The sequence below is a fragment of the Patiria miniata genome, unplaced genomic scaffold (assembly GCF_015706575.1).
Source record: "Patiria miniata isolate m_02_andy unplaced genomic scaffold, ASM1570657v1 HiC_scaffold_26, whole genome shotgun sequence".
Classification (NCBI taxonomy): Eukaryota; Metazoa; Echinodermata; class Asteroidea; order Valvatida; family Asterinidae; genus Patiria; species Patiria miniata.
The window spans coordinates 9221710-9238939 of record NW_024037065.1 but is presented as its reverse complement, the minus strand read 5'-3'; the positions used below and the strand labels follow the sequence as shown (position 1 = coordinate 9238939).

General features: G+C 43.1%; 1 protein-coding gene across 1 annotated transcript in view; it reads left to right on the top strand.

Moving 5' to 3' along the window:
• LOC119733939 (transmembrane protein 131-like) overlaps positions 1-16828 on the top strand; it is a 48686-nt gene extending 31858 nt beyond the window's left edge. The window contains exons 22-34 of the mRNA XM_038207300.1: positions 49-188; positions 1424-1619; positions 2575-2961; positions 3412-4102; positions 5404-5579; positions 6359-6507; positions 7664-8107; positions 8686-8812; positions 10160-10266; positions 11048-11179; positions 12363-12499; positions 13187-13387; positions 15573-16828. Coding sequence (XP_038063228.1) covers positions 49-188; positions 1424-1619; positions 2575-2961; positions 3412-4102; positions 5404-5579; positions 6359-6507; positions 7664-8107; positions 8686-8812; positions 10160-10266; positions 11048-11179; positions 12363-12499; positions 13187-13387; positions 15573-15677 — 2992 coding nt within the window. The 3' untranslated portion in view covers positions 15678-16828. The remainder of the gene's footprint in view (positions 1-48; positions 189-1423; positions 1620-2574; positions 2962-3411; positions 4103-5403; positions 5580-6358; positions 6508-7663; positions 8108-8685; positions 8813-10159; positions 10267-11047; positions 11180-12362; positions 12500-13186; positions 13388-15572) is intronic.
• The last annotated feature ends 402 nt before the right edge of the window (positions 16829-17230 follow it).

Below are 17230 nucleotides of genomic sequence, written 5' to 3'. Positions count from 1 at the left end.
GATGTTTGTTTATAAAGACTTCTATTGATTTGTTGTTTTTCTGTACAGGAACAATCTGACCATTCTGGATGGGTTCATGGTCAGGGGCCGGGGGGCCCGGGGCGAGCTGAGGTTCAACAGCAAGATGCCCAGCCCCAACAGCAACTTACTCTTTGAGCTCAAACCCACGCATCTGGAAGACTGCGATAGTAAGTAGTCTATTCTTCAGTGCAGTGCTCAAAGTTTTGTAATTTCCCAAATCCGATGCATCTTGGAAGAAAAAAAAAGGCTGAACAATAATGTTGGCAATGATTACCAGTAACGTTTGTGAAATGTTTATAAATGTTAGTATCTAAAATCAGCATTTAGTTAGCCACAAGACTCAAAAACATTTTTGATTGTCTTGAAAAAATTAATTTTCCATGCACGTTTTTGCTGGAAACATTCTCAAACTCCAAAAGTCCTCAACATGATATTTGCCGATGCTAGTATCTGAAATCGGTATGTAGCAAGCCACAAGACTCAAAAATATTAGTCACGAAAAAATTAACATTCCATTTTGCTGGAAACATCCTCAAAACTCCCCAAATCCTACATATCACACTTAAACAAAATTGTGACGTAAAGCCACACGTGAAGTAATAGTGGCTGTCTGCACAGGCCTGTGTCTGTCCAAATGCTGCAAAAACCAGATTTTTGCATTTTTGCTGCATGCAAAGGGCCAGCTAACTGTCCTTTGACTGACTGAATCACTGAGAATAATTAATTTCCTGAACTGCCTAAACGGCTGTAAAAGATTCTTGTCCAACTCAGCTAGTCAAGTTGAAGTTGGTTTATCTGATCTAGAGTATAAAGGGCTTTTAAATTTGTCTACAGGCTTGCAAGTTTTTCGCAAATGAGCTGATTTTCTCGTTATTCACTGCACACTTGTGTCATTAACCATAACCTTCCAAAATCCTCCAAAATCATCTTTGCAAAATGGAGAAAATTTCAGGAATGAGGCTATTTGGCAAAAATGTGTGGCTGAATTTGGAGGATGCACTGTGTCAAGGTCTTGGGCCGGACCTTGTGTCGTTTATCCTCAGCCCTGCATAAATTCAGGCCTGGATTATACTTGAAATCCTCCGCACTGCTCCAGGATGTCACTGGCTCTGCCTCAACATATTGACAGTGATTGCTGGAAGATTTTGCAGAATTGAGGTAGTGGTCACCCCTCCAAGGACAGCATTCAAGAAATAACAGATGATTTTGGAGGATTGAGGCTCTTAGCAAGTTTTACATGGAGGCAGTTGGAGGATTTTGCGGGATTGAGGTAGCATCCAAGCAAAAATACCTAAGGAGTTGGGGTTAAATATTGAAAAACACTGCATGAACTCTTTTGTTTACTTCCCAGTTGCATACCTAAGAATAATAACATCTCATGTCCTCCTTTTTTTTGCTCCAGGATCCTCCCCGAAAGCCAGGGTTCCCCCCAACTTTACCGTGAAGCGCTCCTTCACACTGAAAAACACCGGCCAGCTGCCGATCCACATTAAAAGTTTTAGCATCAACGGGTACGACTGCAACGGCTACGGCTTCAAAGTGCTGCAGTGCAGGCCCATGGAGCTGGTGCCCAACGAAACCAAACGATTGGATATAGCGTAAGTTTGAATCGTTTTCAAAAAAACAAAAGCCACTTATCCATACTGAGCCCTTCACATTTGAGACTGGGTGACGTCAAAGACCATTATCATGTTGCGGCCATCTTGATTTTTTCCCCATTCAATTCAACATAACCAAAGCGAGGCTGGAAGGAAAAAAAGTCTGGTTCCTTTTTGCACAAATAACATTATCATTCGGTACTGTTATTGGATACAGGGAACATGACTGAAATGGTGGCAGCATGATAAAGGTCTGTTACCCCTGATGGTCCAGCCAGTAACTACCTCAGAAATTTTGCGAATTGATGTTGACACACTTAAATTTTGAATATTTATTGTACATATTCGCGTCGTTTAACTTATGATGTTGGACTTCACCTTGTCCCACATGACTCACCTTAATTCCTTCACATCCCTGAATTATCACCCCCTATGGTCGAGCCAGTAACTGTTTCCGGCAACCACACATTATTACATTGATATTGCTTATTTTTGAAACGGTTTTATGCCTGACTTCACCGTGTCCCGCATGACTCATCTTGAGTGCCTCACGTTTATTACCCACCGATAGTGCAGCCAATAACTATTTCCAGTACTTACTCAAAATTATCCCTTTTTTTCAGTATATGCCCGGCTTTACCATGTCCAACAGGACTCATTTCATGTTCTTTACCTCCCTGAAAAGTTAACATTATAGGCCTTTATCATGCTGCCACCATTTCAGTCATGTTCCCTGTATCTAATAACAGTACTGAATGATAATTTTTTTGTGCAAAAAGGAACCAGACTATTTTTCCTTCCAGCCTCGCTTTGGTTACGTTGATTTGAATGGGAAAAATAGAGATGGCCGCAATATGATAATGGTCTATTCCCCCCCCCCCTAATTGTTGGGCAACTGTTTCCAGTGACCGTGCGAAATTATTATGTAGTTATTTTCTCTTTCTTTTTGAAATAGTTTTACGCCGGACTTCACCATGTCCCGCATCACGCGCCAGCTCAAGGTCCTGACCTACAACCAGGAGGAGCTGGAGTACACCTTGATCGCCACCCTGCCGCCCCACATGCTGGCCGTCTGCTCGGCCGCCTTGCCCCGCCCCCAATGGGAGCACCTCCTGTACATCATCTCCGTCATCCTGATGGGCATCCTGTTCCTGGGCATCCTGACGGCGTCGTACTTGGAAGCCCTGCGCCTGACCGAGCCCATGGCGGTGCAGGTCACCTCGGAGGAGAACGGGGAAGTCAGCAAGCACAAGCGATTCGACCTGCGCAACATCGCCTCGGGGATCAAGATTGGTGGAGGAGGGGGCGGGGCCAGTGGGGGAGGAGGAGCAGCAAAGCCCAGGTAAGGAACTACTTAAAAGTTATTTGGCATAAGACAATAACCAAGGTTAACGATTTTATATAGCGCACATCTCTTTGAGCTCCTCTGCCCAGTCCAGAGGAGACAAAAATGTGGAATGGGAATCGCCGAATTAAAACCAAAGACATTACACATTGACTATCTAGCTGAATGAAGTATTCATTTGATGACAAAATCTCTGAAGAAAAATATGATAAATCTCAGAAGTATGTAATTTAGCTGCTATTTATAATACGTGCTGGTTGGTACATGTATGTTGTGTAATGTGATTGCATAACTGCGTTAAATGGTGCCAATCTCTTGTGTGTACCAAGGTATTGCACAGTTGCCTTTGCAATTTGTTGCACAGTATAGTTTAGGATTGCCTTGTTAATCATGTCTCAATGAAGTGGAATTAAAATGTCGATTTTTTTGGCTTATCATCTTTTGCAGTTCAACCAGCAGTGTTCTTTCAACCCTCGGTGAGAAGTTATCCTTCCGACCGAAGCGTTCCTCCTCCCCCGCCACGTCATCAAGGGGCGCCCCCGCCGCCGTGGCCAACAACACCCGGCACTCGGAGCCCAAGACCCAATCGGAGCGGCGACTCTCCCCGGACAAGGACAAAGTCAAGGTCAACAGCTGGGCCAACGGCTACGCCAGCAACCCGGCCAAGCAGAGCAACGCGTTAAACGCCTCCAACAGCTCCACCCCGTCCCCAAGCGAGGCGGCACCGAGCCGCAAAGCCAGCAAAGGGCGGCGCCGCCCGGCCGACCCGGAATGGAGCGGCAGCAACAGCGATTACACCGGCAACCCCGTTAAAGAGAACAATAACAGACACCCGAGTTACCCCTCCACCCCGTCCTTCGTTGAGGACATCTCGCCGGCCACGGTCCAGGACCCGCCGGCCAGCGAAAACCTAGACCCAGATACAAGCGTGCATAAATTAGCCCGAAACAGCAAGCGTAAATCGAACCGACCGACTGCGACATCAACATCTTCAACCAAACGTGACGAACAGGACAAGAAGGCGACCGGGAGCAAGCGGAAGGAGGAGATGATGCGGGAGGATCGCGACGATTCCTCCTCCATCTCCACCGAGTGCTCCAATCCCGAATCTGAGCCATCGGACAAGAGCGGCAAACAGGTAAGGAGATATGAAACATCCTTTGATCAATGTTGACCAAAGGTATTAATAGCGAGACGGGTGTTTGCCGCGTCCAAGACACTTGGCTATGGCTTGCAAGTGCTCATGAGTCTGTGAAAACAGCTGTAGGCACTTCCTTTGTGTGTTATTGCTTTCAGTGGCATTGTATTTGGGCAACATAGTTTGTTTGTCCAGTGTTTAAATTCAAGGGAAATTTGAACTTCCAATTTTTCATATGTTGACTAGAAACAGAAACCCCTGGTGTGGACTTGGCCAAAGAAACACTTTTGATTTAAGCCTTGACAAAAAAAACCAGCCACAATCAGGCACTCCCACTGAGTAATGGATGTATTGGTTTTGACTAAGTGTCCAGCACCCGATTTCATGAATTTCATCATAACTTACGATGCATCGTAGGACGCATCGCAGGACGCATCGCAAGTCCCGACGTGTCACAGCGCTTCTTGAAATCGGGTGCTGTACCGCAAGTCATCCAGTCTCAAGTCAAGTTACAAGATGTTCAAATGAAATGGGATAAAGGCATTCTGTTGTCCTTATTCATTTCATGAGTTATTTGTTTCATTCATTTCTGACTTGTGATTGACTGGCAACTGACTCGCAACTGGCTTGCAAATGGCTTGTGACTAACTCGTGAATGACTCTGGACTGTCTCGCGACTGGCTTGTGACTGTCTCGCGACTGGCTTGCGACTGACTTGCGACTGACTTGCGACTGACTCGCGACTGACTCAGGACTGAGTCGCGACTGAATTGCCAATGACTCGCGACTGCCCGACGACTGGCTCACGACTGGCATGCTACTGACTCGCGACTGGCTCGCGACTGACTTGTGACTGACCTGATAGCAAATGACTCGATTACACCTCTGCTGCATACAAGTTGGTCATTCTATAAATTCGGAATCCACATTGTATGTCTCTGTTCCTGTTGCATCTGCCACGTAAGATTTTATAATTTTGGATGCACTCCTTCATGCTTTCTTTCGTAATTTTATTTTTGGACTTGCAGGTGGAAGCTTAATTTCTATGCTTTATAGCTCGGATAATTATCTTGAAGTTGAATTTGAATTCTTAGTGAGTAATTGTGAAAACTAAGCCAACTACCTTTCCAACAAATAATAAAAATAGTTTGAATTTATTTTTTAAAGAAACTTGAATGACAATTTTCGAAGTTCAGAGGCAACAGGGACAGGAAAAATGTCACACTTTATAGACCCTTATAGAATGACCCGAAAGAGTTGTGAAAGTTTCTCAACAAGAGTCCATTTCTCCCCTTTTCTAGACTTTCCAGCCAGCTGACGGAGAGCCCACTTGGACCTCTCACAAGTCCAAGAGCAAGGCCCCGTCCTCAGGCGGCATGGGTCTGGACGACTTCAAGTTTGAGGACGTCAAGAGCCGCAACAAGCCGCGTAAAAATGCCAAACTGGACCCTTTCTACGGCGACGTGACCAGGCCAAGGTAAGAATGGCTTCTCTCTTCTGTAGTGTTTTGAGGGACTTGCGTATTAATTTTATTAAGATTTGTTTTAATCATTTCAATAGCTAACAGTGGCAAACTGAAAATGTCAGGCTGATTGAGGGTCCCTTTAAACTGCCCCAGTGAAAACTCGATAAGGCAAATCTCAAGGGAATGGATATATATTTCGAGATATTGGAGGTTCAAGTTAGGCAAAGTTCCCAATTTTTCTACGATCACGTACAAATTATGCATATGTACAATTTACTTGACTGGCTTTGAAGTTTCACCGTAACTCGCTATGCCTGACACGTTATTTTGCTCACTGTCCTTCTGTTTATTGATTTTAAATATGAATTGTTTTTGCAATCACAAATCATTTTGCTCAGATTGTATATTTTTCTTACCTAAAAGTGCTTGCTCTATGGATAAATATAACAATAAACCACTCAAACTGTTTAACTTCTTGGCAAATCTTTATTTCATGTTGTTTTTCGATGTCTAATCTGTAAACGATTCCGGAGCACCACGCTCAGCTGGGTTTTCCCGATGTGTGGTCTCGTGACCAGTCTTACTTGATCGATTGAGGGGGCGCTATTGTTGTAAGCTGAAGCAAGCTGGGCCAGCCGCAGTAGCGATCAGGCTAACCCAAAAGCCTAGAAGAATCTTTGTCTGAGAAAGCTGAAACAGCTCAAAATGTAACTTGGTGAAATAAGCGGTATATCTTTTATAGAGTTATTCCAGATTGCTTCATGTGAAGATGTGTTAATTGTTTTCCGCAGCACTTTGGAGTTACCCTACGTGCCGCACAGTGAGGCAGGCCGGCGTGTGAAGCAGAACTCCAAGGAGCCTACCTCTCCGCACTCCATCGCTGCCAAGATTGCCGCTAAGGCGACCAAGAAGGCATTGAAGACGGCCAAACCCGAACAAGGTATGCTGATTAACTAACACCCAAGTAATACAGTGTGTCATTCAAAGACAACAAGAGAGAAAAATCCAGTACTTGATTTGGGCCTTTTATATTTGATTCCACAAGATACGTGATTTGGCCGCACCACACTCATGTTATAAATGCATATGCATATCATCTAAATCTCACATTAGCTGAACTTGAAATCTGTCTAAAAATTGGAAAGAATGTAGTATCCAGACACCACTTCAGCAGTTGTGTACAAAGTCTATTAGGCCATCGGCCTTGTTCCAAAGTTTTGCCCACAGGTAACAAATGAGGGGAATAATCGTCATAGTGATTTTTGGCAAGGTATACACCTCCAGAGTTGGAAAATATGTGATAGCATTGTAGCGGTGGCAGCTTTTTGGGTGTTATCACCCTTTTTTTCAAAATGTCCATCAAAATGCTTGTTACCACTCTAGGGGCGGTATACCGTGCGCATGCGCACTAAAATCATTGATGCCCTGATTTGATACTGGCAAAAACCCCAGGCTGATGGCCTATATGGAGAGTCAAGAATATTTCCTTTAACAATATTGGAAATGTTTATCAGTCCCAGATTTGTGGCTTTTCAACATTTGTGCAATGCCTGACCTTCATTGAGATGATATATGATGAAAAAGTGGCGTCAGGATGCAACACTCTTTCTCTAAAATCCTTCAAAACACTGTAGGAGCATTTTGGAGGTTTTTTGCATAGTGGAAGATTTTGGGAGTTCAGGAAAGTTCAAGGCCAAATTGCCGTGAAGTCAGACTAATGGCAAATACCTTGCTGTGATAAAGCTGCATGCTGTGCTGGGGCCTATTTCACCGCATTTCTTCACGGTATTAAAGCCGAACATTCAACAAAAAATTGAAAGCATATTTTACGGTATTCAAATGCAAAAGTCGCAGGCATGGAGATTTTGTTGCGTTGCTGTTCCAAGCAAATTCTGCCTCAGCTAGATTGTAATGATCTTACTTCATTGTGGTCTGATGGTCAATGAAGTTGCTGGAGGTTTTGCAAGCCGAAAGTTTTGGCAGCATCATGAAATTGGGTGCCAATGTCTGAATAAAGTGATTCAGACATTAGAGCGCTTAGAGCATTAGAGCTCTTGAGTATTTAGAGCTCAATGAGCTTTCCTCTTTCTCGACAGCGACCAAATCGACGGACGGTGCCAGCGAGACGGCCAGCACCCCAAGCAGCGAGGTGGACAAAGACTCCCCTCCGCCTCTGTGGGAGCAGGCCAAGCCCATGCCCAGCAGCCAGGGCCGACAGCTGCCCGTCCAGGCCAAGCATCCGGACCAGCCAGCCACCGGCACCAACAACAACAACCAGAGGAGCAAGGGGTCCAAGAACTCCAGCTCCAAGTCCAGTCAGTTCCCGGAATCCTCATCCGCTGCCGCAGCGGCGGCGAATGCCGGCGGCAGGCCAAGCAGCTACAGCAAGGCAGTGGCCGGAGCGGTGACCGGTCAGGGGTCCGAGACCACCCCACCGGCTCCCGAGGAGGGCATCAAGAAGCCCAAACTGGTCAAGACCAAGTCCATGCCGGAGAAGACGTCGGCGTTCACTGCCGTGGGTGACAACACTGGCCATCCAGGTAAATACATCACCACCCTCGAACAGTTGTTTGTCCGTGAACTGCACGTCAAGGCGTCATCTTTCACAAAATTAATTACGTTAATGAGACCGAATTAAAACAATGCACCAGTGATGTCAAGCCAGTATGCATGTTTACTTTCTCTAGGGGACAACTAATTCAAGATGTATAGAAGTCTTTAAGTATCTTTGAGCATTTATATAACGTTTTACCCCCAAAAAGATGCAAGTAGTTCACATTTACCAATTTGTGAATGACGAAGGCTGTCAATGTTTTCGTTCACAGCGAATTCATTTGAACTTAAAGCGTGTTTGGATCTGTGTGCTTGGGCACATTCCTAAGTATTTGCAAATGTTTGGATAACAAAAATCATCAAATTTTTGTATGTTACTATTTCTTTCGTTTTGAAGTCAGTGTGATCAATTGACTAGGGAAAAAAAAGTTTATTGTCAGCCAGGAATAGAACCAACACCAAGATACAATATTTGAAATCCAAATATTATCCAAAAGTTCCTGTTTCTCTTCGTGAAGTTGACAATAATAATAGCACCAAAATCTTCATTTTTTTATCTTCAAAGGAACTATTGGCAGCAAGGGAATGTCCCAGAAGACCAAGACCTGGCCCTGGCCCGGCCAGCCCGGCCAGCCGGAGGTGTTCGACAGTACCTCTGACACGAGCAGCACTGCATCCACCGGTCCCAGCAGGTAAGCAGATATACTCAATTATCCTAACCGTTTTCCATTGCCAAGTAAACAAACTTGCCAAGCTTAGAACAAAATTGCTTAGTCCATTATGAAAAGAAGATTGGTAGTTTACTGCACTAGTTTACTGGATTTGGGGCAAAACAATTTATATTATTGGACTAATAATGGCGATCGTGTAGTTACGGGCCCCTCTTTAGTTTCGATCAAATTAGAGGCAAGGGTGTTTTTTTATCATTCAAAAATTACCTTTTCAACCTAAAGCAGACTTCTCTCAATTCTAATGACACTTTTTTTCTTAATTTTGAACAGTTTCTTGGGGTAGAAATTATGATTTCCGTGCACGGTTTAAGGTTGGTGCCGTTCACGGTACATTGCTGTGATCTCTATCTGTGTTTTCGTGTTGCATTTTTCTTAATGTCGCCAACCAGTTTGTTTAGTCAAATAAATTCAAAGTGAATTTTGTTCTCTTGTAGGGAGCTGGGCCCATTACTATACGATCGCCTTAACAATAGTTGTATAGAATTTACCCTAACTGCCTAGGCCCTTTTTTTTGGCTAAAAACTATCCTCATTCCTGCAAGTCCTCCAATTGCTACTATGTAAAAATTGGATTCAGCCTCAATCCCCCAAAATCATCCATTATTTCTTGAATTTATACAATGGAGTGGTGACGACTACCTCAATCCTTCAAAATCCTCCAACAATCATTGTAAGATGTTGAGGCAATGCCAATGATATCCAGAAGCAGTGCGGATGGCGTCCAGTATAATCTAGACCTCAATTATGCATGGCTGAACATAAACAATGCAGGATAAAGCCCACAACCTCGACATAATGCAACCTCCAAAATCAACCGACAATTTTTGCCATTCATTGTAATATCATTGTAATATGTTGAGGCAGTGCCAATGATATCCAGAAGCAGTGTGGATGGTGTCCAGTATAATCTAGACCTCAATTATGCATGGTTGAACATAAACAATGCAGGTTACAGCCTACAAACTCGACACAATGCATTCTCCACAATCAATTGACACTTTTTTAGCCTTTCAGCCTCAATCCTCCAAAATCCTCCAAAATTGCCTTGTTGATTTTGGAGGATGGATGGAAGTTAGGGTGAATACAGTTGTTAAACTCATTGTTTTGGGTGTATTTTATTGTAACGTTTATGTTCAGCATGCCCAGTGCCCCCGACACTTTTTTTTTGTCATTCAGCCTTAATCCTCCAAAATCCTCCAAAACTGCCTGGTTGATTTTGGAGGATGGAGGAAGGTTCGGATGAATACAGTTGTTAAGAAAAATTGTTAAACTCTTTTTTTTTGGGTGTGTTTTATTGTTACGTTTCCAGCCCTGGTATGTTCAGCATGCCCAGTGCCCCCCAACCGGAGATCAAGAAACCCATGTCTGCTGACAGCTACTCCAACGCATCCTCCAAGTTCCCGTTCGCCAACCAAGGTCAGTGGGTTTGGCAATCCGAAAAGTGTCTTCTTGAACCTTTGCGTAAATACGCCCTCAACAGTTTAAAGAGCTCAGCAATAATTATTGTCATTACCTCTGCTGCTTTATGGGTGGGACACATACATTTCGCTGGTTGACGCGCGCGCACCGTTCCTTGTGTGTGACGCACCTACACCAGGGGATTTCTACTACGTACACGCAGTGGCCGCGCTTCGCGGCAAAATACTGCAGTGAGGAAAGATGGCGTCGTTCGGTCATCCCCAACTGTACTTTCTTTGCCGGTGAGGGGGTACTTGTGAACGGAGCGGATAGAGAGCTGTAGTTCAGTGGTCTGATGCATTGAACATAAAATCTTGTGGGTTCATTGTTGTTGGTTGGTTGGTTGGTTTGTCTGTTAACAAGATAACACGTTTTGTCTGTTAACAAGATGGCTTGTGGGTAAAGTGCTCGCCTCTTACCAAGGTGACCTTGGTTCGAATCCTGGCCGCGGAACGCATGTGAGTAGAGTTGTGCGTTGATTCTCTCCTGTGCCACAAGGGTTTTTCTCCAGGCCCTCCAGTTTTCCTCCCTCCGGAAAAATCAAACACTTTCGATCTCAGGCTGTGCTCCGTGGTCATATATGGGTCGATGTGGCCGGCAGCCATAGGCGCCTTTACGCGCCAGCGGCCCGAAAACGTTGTAGCCACGTCCTTCGCAATTCAGCATACCAGCTGCAAGTAAGGATGATTAGCCTCCCAAATTATTATTATTATTATTATTTTTGTGTTTACATTCGCAGGCAACAATTTCCCCTCCAACTTGTGGGACAACAACATGAGGGAGCCACGCATGGACCTACCGCCACCGCCTCCCATGTCCAGCTACAATCACCCCAGGGAGGCTCAGCAGCCTAGGGCCCAGACCATCAAGGGTAAGCACCTCAGAGCTGCTAACCTAAAAACAAAAACTGCTAAGCAATTTTTTGTGCAAATCAAGACAACTGCTGTGGCCCAGGTCCAAATTGTACGCGCTACATGAGACTTTGGCTAGGAACCGCTTTTTATGCTAAGCTAATATTTTCTGTGCTTAAGTTATGACATTTCTGTGCTGAGCAGGTTTGTGAAATTAGCGTCTGGTCAAAGAGCTTGGGATTGGGAACAAGCATGCAATTTTTCCTCGGATCAGCTGATTTCCTCGTTTTTTCACTTCACACTTATGCCATTTAAAATTGAAAAACACTGTACAAAGTCTTTTAAAGATTGGAGTTTCCTCTTTTTTTCCCACTCCCAAGTTGCATGGCTGATGGAAGCGGCTGCAGCCACTGCCCATAGATCCGTGTGTTATTTCTAGCCGTAGCCAGGTCATTCGGACACGGCTTTCCATAACAAAATTATCGTTGAAAAAACTTACTCGGTTGAAAGATAGTAAAGGCACTAAAAACTCCCTGCGAAATTATTCTTTATGGCATGCTGTCATTTTGAAGAAAACAATACATGAAGGCCTTTTCCAATGATGTGTCTGGTGACACATTTTTGGAAATTTCGGTTAGCAGTTGGTTTGTAATTCGGCGTATCCTTGTATGGGTGCGCGCAAGCATTGACAGAATGCTCACACATGCGCGCTTGCTCTCATTTGTCAGTTCAGCGCGTGACATCGCGTAGCTCCATTGGGCTGAGTGAGAGGGTATCCCGGAAGCTGATTTCGGGCAGAATTCAAAACATGACACTGCACCTTTGGAATTGAAACCAAGATCTTGGAATATTGTTTTCTCAGAACGCACCTTTTAGTCCAGATGAGGAGTTTTGTGAAAGTGATCTGAATATGGACTGCACAAGAACGCCCTCAATGGTGATAGAAGGGTTGGGTAGACTGTTTAATGCCATGGCTGCTGTATGCCTGGTGCTGAGGCGAAGACATCACAAGCTTGTGCTTAGTCAGGATAAAATAAGTCATGCATGCTTGGCAGGAATGAGGGTCCCATACTCTGTAGCTCTTGCGAGTTGTCACATAACACCATCTACTGTTCATGCATCGCTTACGTCCATCTGATCCATGGCTAGTATAAATTCGAGGTCTGGATGAGATAATGCAGTTTTTTTCGTTTGGCCTTGCAGGTACCATCGGGGACTGGCTGGGCGTCGGTGCCGTGGGTATGCCCAGCACCAGCAACAGCCTGTGGCAGCACGCACCATCCTACAACGACGCTGGCTGGTCTACCGAGACTGGCTCCCCACGATCACCGGCACAAGCGGTAAGCTAAGACCCACAAGGCCTGAAACAGTCTTGCAGATTTAAATACAATACAGCTTTGTCTATTAGCAGCGTGAAGTGGGTTGCTGGTTTGACAGTCCCCCAAGGGCAAATGCCAATATAAAATGCGCGTCTCCCTGACGCAAATTCCATCTTACAGAAAACCTAGACAAAAGCTTAGGACAAGAGATTTGGCCTAATTTATCATCAAAGCGGTAGCATAAGATTGAAGCTAAAACATATAAGAACACAACAAACACTTTAATTTGAGCCTTTGAATGGCGGTGAGTACAATTTCAGAGTGGTTTAGCGATACATCATGAGAAGTGACTTTGTCTAAAAGAGAGTTGATTGTGAGAAGTACTAGAGACATTGGATATTTCTCAATAAAGTTAGGGATGTCACATACTGTAGACCACTTCTGCATTTCATTGAAGTTTCTGCGGGCTCATTATGATCGGAGCAAAAACTCAAGCGGTTTTTCCTGCTTAAGGTCGAAAATTTACATAATAGTGGCCTACTGTCACAGATGAGTCCAGACTTGTTATGAACTTGTGATGTGACAATACTGGTGTACACCAGCCTCAACATTTAAATTTGAAAGAGTTTGTACTTTTGTAAAAAACTACCATCAGTTTTTACCTTCACACTTTGGAACTCACCCTTACCCACCTCCCGCCCTTCTCAGACCAATTTCTACCCGGCTACCAGCAACCCCTGGAGCTTTGAGGAACTGCCCATGCCCCCCTCGGTGGCCCCCCAGTCGCCCACCTCCAGCTGGAACAGCAGCAGTGAGCTGTTCCCGTCCTCCATCTGGAGCAACCCCAGCAGCACCAACACCTCCCTGCTGGACACCACCCCGCCCATCATGACCACCCAGGAGTCACAGGTAAGTCGCCCAAAGGGGGCTGGCTAAGTACTTTTTTTCGAGTACCAAGTACTGCCAAGTACTTAGCTTATTGAGTACGAGTACGAGTACTTGTAATTCCGAGTACAAATTCAGGTCTCCAAGTACGAGTACCTTTGCTTCTGAGTACGAATACGAGTACTTGTATTCCGAGTTCGAGTACGAGTACTTCCGAGTACGAGTACGAATACAAGTACTTCTATTTCCGAATACGGCCATGCGGCAAATGGTTCATTGTGCGTAATTGGCCCAGGCCCAGTCGGACCGATATATACAGACCCACTCACGGTTAGCTGTTAAATGTGTTTGCCCGGAGAAAAATCAGGGAACTTTGATTTCTCTGGAAGCCAATCAACCATTTCCAACTGAAAGTATCGATAATAAAATAAGGCCGTGGTAAGTCAAGCTATACCATTTTTTTTTTTCGAGTACTGCTATTCGAGTACGAGTGCTTTGATGATCGAGTACAATTTCGACATGTCAAGTACGAGTACTTTGCTGCCCGAGTACGAGTACTGTTATTTTGAGTACGAGTACTTTGACATTCGAGTACGAGTACGAGTACTCAAAAAAAAAAGTAGTACTCGAGTACGAGTACCGAGTAGGAGTACTACAACACTGCCCAAAGGGTGGCTGGCTAAGGTCCCAATAATTTCCTTGCGCTGTGTCCGAAATAGGTCTTCAAAGTTACCTCTACGTCTGTTGTCATCATACTATTTATAGGAAGGGAAGGATGTCAGTATGTTCTCCACGCTGTTGCAGTGGTTGAAGACTAGGCAATTAATACTAAAATATTGATCTTTAAATATGAGTGAAGAAAAAATGATTGCACATGCATATTTTGTCTCTGAGATATGCTAGTTTAAAAATTTCCTGTGCCAAACCTGTTTGTCCACAGATGACTTTATTCAATCTGCTTGACTGAGCTCAGGAGCTTGATTTGAAGACAAAAAACACTACACTAGACTTACATGTGGACAACAGTGATTTAAGTTACTTTTATTCAAATTAGCATAATAACACTACTCTTGCGATTTAAAAAAAAATTGTTTTCACCACTTATGGTTGAAGAGCTACACTTCACTACATTATTTTAAAAAACAAAAAACAGGTCAAAAATGTTCAGTAAGTAGGTTAATATTCCTGTCAAAAGTGGGTTTCCTTCTTTTTGCACCACCCTGTATATTAAGAGTAAAGGAACATTTTTCTTGTCTTTGTTTAGAAACTAAATCTCATATTTAAATCTTTTTTTTTTTTATACAGAGTAGTGGACAGATTTGGTAAAGGTTTAATTTAGTCTGGTTGTTACGCTGATTGTTCCCTTAATTTTTTACCATCAGAGAAAATGTACAGAACTTGCACGCAGCCGTCAAAAAAACCCTCTTTCCTGTTATTTATCAGTAGTCACACACAATACCAGGAACGTAAAAAAAAAGGAAAGCATTCCAAAAAATGGTCTAGGATAATTGTTATTTCCTACTTTGAAACAGGAAAGCTATATTTAAACTTTGTTTTTTAGCTGCGGGATAGCAGCTCAGCAAATCATCATGTCTCTCCGTTAGTGCTCCTACATATTCTGACTGATTTCAACCAAACTTTGTCAATAGTATCAGTAGCCCAGCCCCAGCATGTCTCATGACCAAACTGGGGTCAAAGTAATCATGGGGTCACTGGGAACAAAAGCCTGTTTTTTTTTACACCAAACACTACTCCTTCCAAAAATAACATGGCACAATAAGGTGACTCATACACGAACTCAAATTCGTAGACCCGTAGCTTCAGAGATATTTTTGCATTCTTTCATCTTCCTACAATTGTTTTCCTTCTGTCACTTTCCTCAACCAGTTCACGCCGGGAATATTTAGACAAGAATGGAACGAGGCGCGGGATTACTTTTCACTCGACCTCAAGCCAGGCGGGTTGAAGCCATCACCCTCAGGCAGCACACTCATATTTCTGGCCTCGCTCGCTGAGAGTGGGTCGCTGACAGATTTTTTTCAGCCTTGCTGCCTTCGTGTTTTTTGTCATCCATTCCAAATACGGCAAAACCTTTGCGTGTACATGTATACACGTCATCCAGCACGAAGTGTTTAATTAAAAAAAAAAAATCCTTCAGGTTCTTGCACTTAATTTTTTTTTTAATTTTTTTGGTTTTTGTTTCTTGCAGTTTTCCCCATTCAGCAGTTTCCGCAGCCTGTGGGGCAACACCTTCTCAGGGGTGGGCAACGGCGGATCCTCCTGGAGTACCGGACACAACGACCATAAACAGTAAATTCTACCTGAAATAAATGTACAGCCATCACCATATAACATAGTGAAATATAGGGCATTGCAGCGGCAGTTTTTATAGTGAACTCAAAACGCAGTTTAATAAATTGTGATCCAGGGGCATACTTTTTAACTCATTATTTTTCTAATTGAACCAGGCCATCCAACCTGTGAGCATTTTGTGATGTGATCAGTGACAAAAAAAACAACTGAGCAACTTACACTGAAATGTATGAAATGTATTGTAAAACAAAACGTTTACACTTTTTGGAGGCATGTTGACATTTTTTAAAGATAATTATTCATAAACTACAAGATGTTGGAGGTATTATGGTAAAAACGGCAATGAAAATAAAGCTCAAGTGAAGAAAAAGCAGCCATTTACATACAACTCTATACAAACTGTTCAAAAACTGTCCACACAGTACATAAGTCTATGGCAGTCTTGTAGACCCAATTGCGTTATTGTACATCTTTGTGCATGCAGTGCTATTGTGTTGACCATATCTCAGTGACTTGCGTGTGGACAAACTTGTTTTTGACCATCGTCTGAAAAAGTGTCATTTTTTTTTGAACCACTCTGTATTGACTAACTTGAAATCATAAAAGAAAGAAATCATCATTTGTAATTTTTTGAGTTTCATCTGTAGATTTTTTAACAAGTGCAAATTCTATGAAAACACCTGCTTTACATGAACTTCTGTAGCGGGCTATTCCAAATTTTTTAAAGCAGTTTTTATCAGAATCATTCAACGATCCTCCCATATCTATTTTTGATAACTGATTCGAAGCCAAGTCTCGGAATTCCATTCCCATGTCCCATCAGATGGCAATTGGCCAATTTTAACAATACAAATGAAACAAAAAAATGTTTTTCCCTAATGTATACAATTGAATGGTCATTTTAAAAGATTTTTAACTGTAAAATAAGAATTCCTTACATTTCATGACTGAATATTTTGAGTGGTTTTGGTCACAGTAAAAACTGTCGCTGCAATGGAACTATGAAATTTGACACAGAAGACTGTAAAACTCCCTTAGTCAGCTGTGGAAACAGTTGGAAACTATTTTGAAACTAATTATTCATACAAATTTTAATTATTCATTAACCCTAACCCCCTCGAGTGATTTACTAGGAACCTTCCTCACTCTTGCAAAATCCAACACCATGTAGTAAACTCGACACCCAAACTGTTGGACTCTGATTACGGTGGTATGCCTAACCCCATGTAAAGCATAATCAGTTTTACTAATGCAGTACTCACTCCAACAGATGCCAACAAAACTTGCAGTTGGATTTTGAAGGGTTGTGGTGGTTAGGTTAAATGTGTATTTGATAAAATTTCCTCTTTTTTGGGGGGGGGGGTGGTATTTTCAGACTCAACGAACGCAAACAATCTAGTGCAGTATCAAGCAGAAATAATTAGAAATTAATGCTACGTAATTGTACATATATAGCAATTCTCACTGTAATGCATAACCAGCAAGTACATGTAAAACAGAATATAAGAAGGTATCTTTCTTGAGAAATTGGAACAAATTTGCAAAACAAGCCTG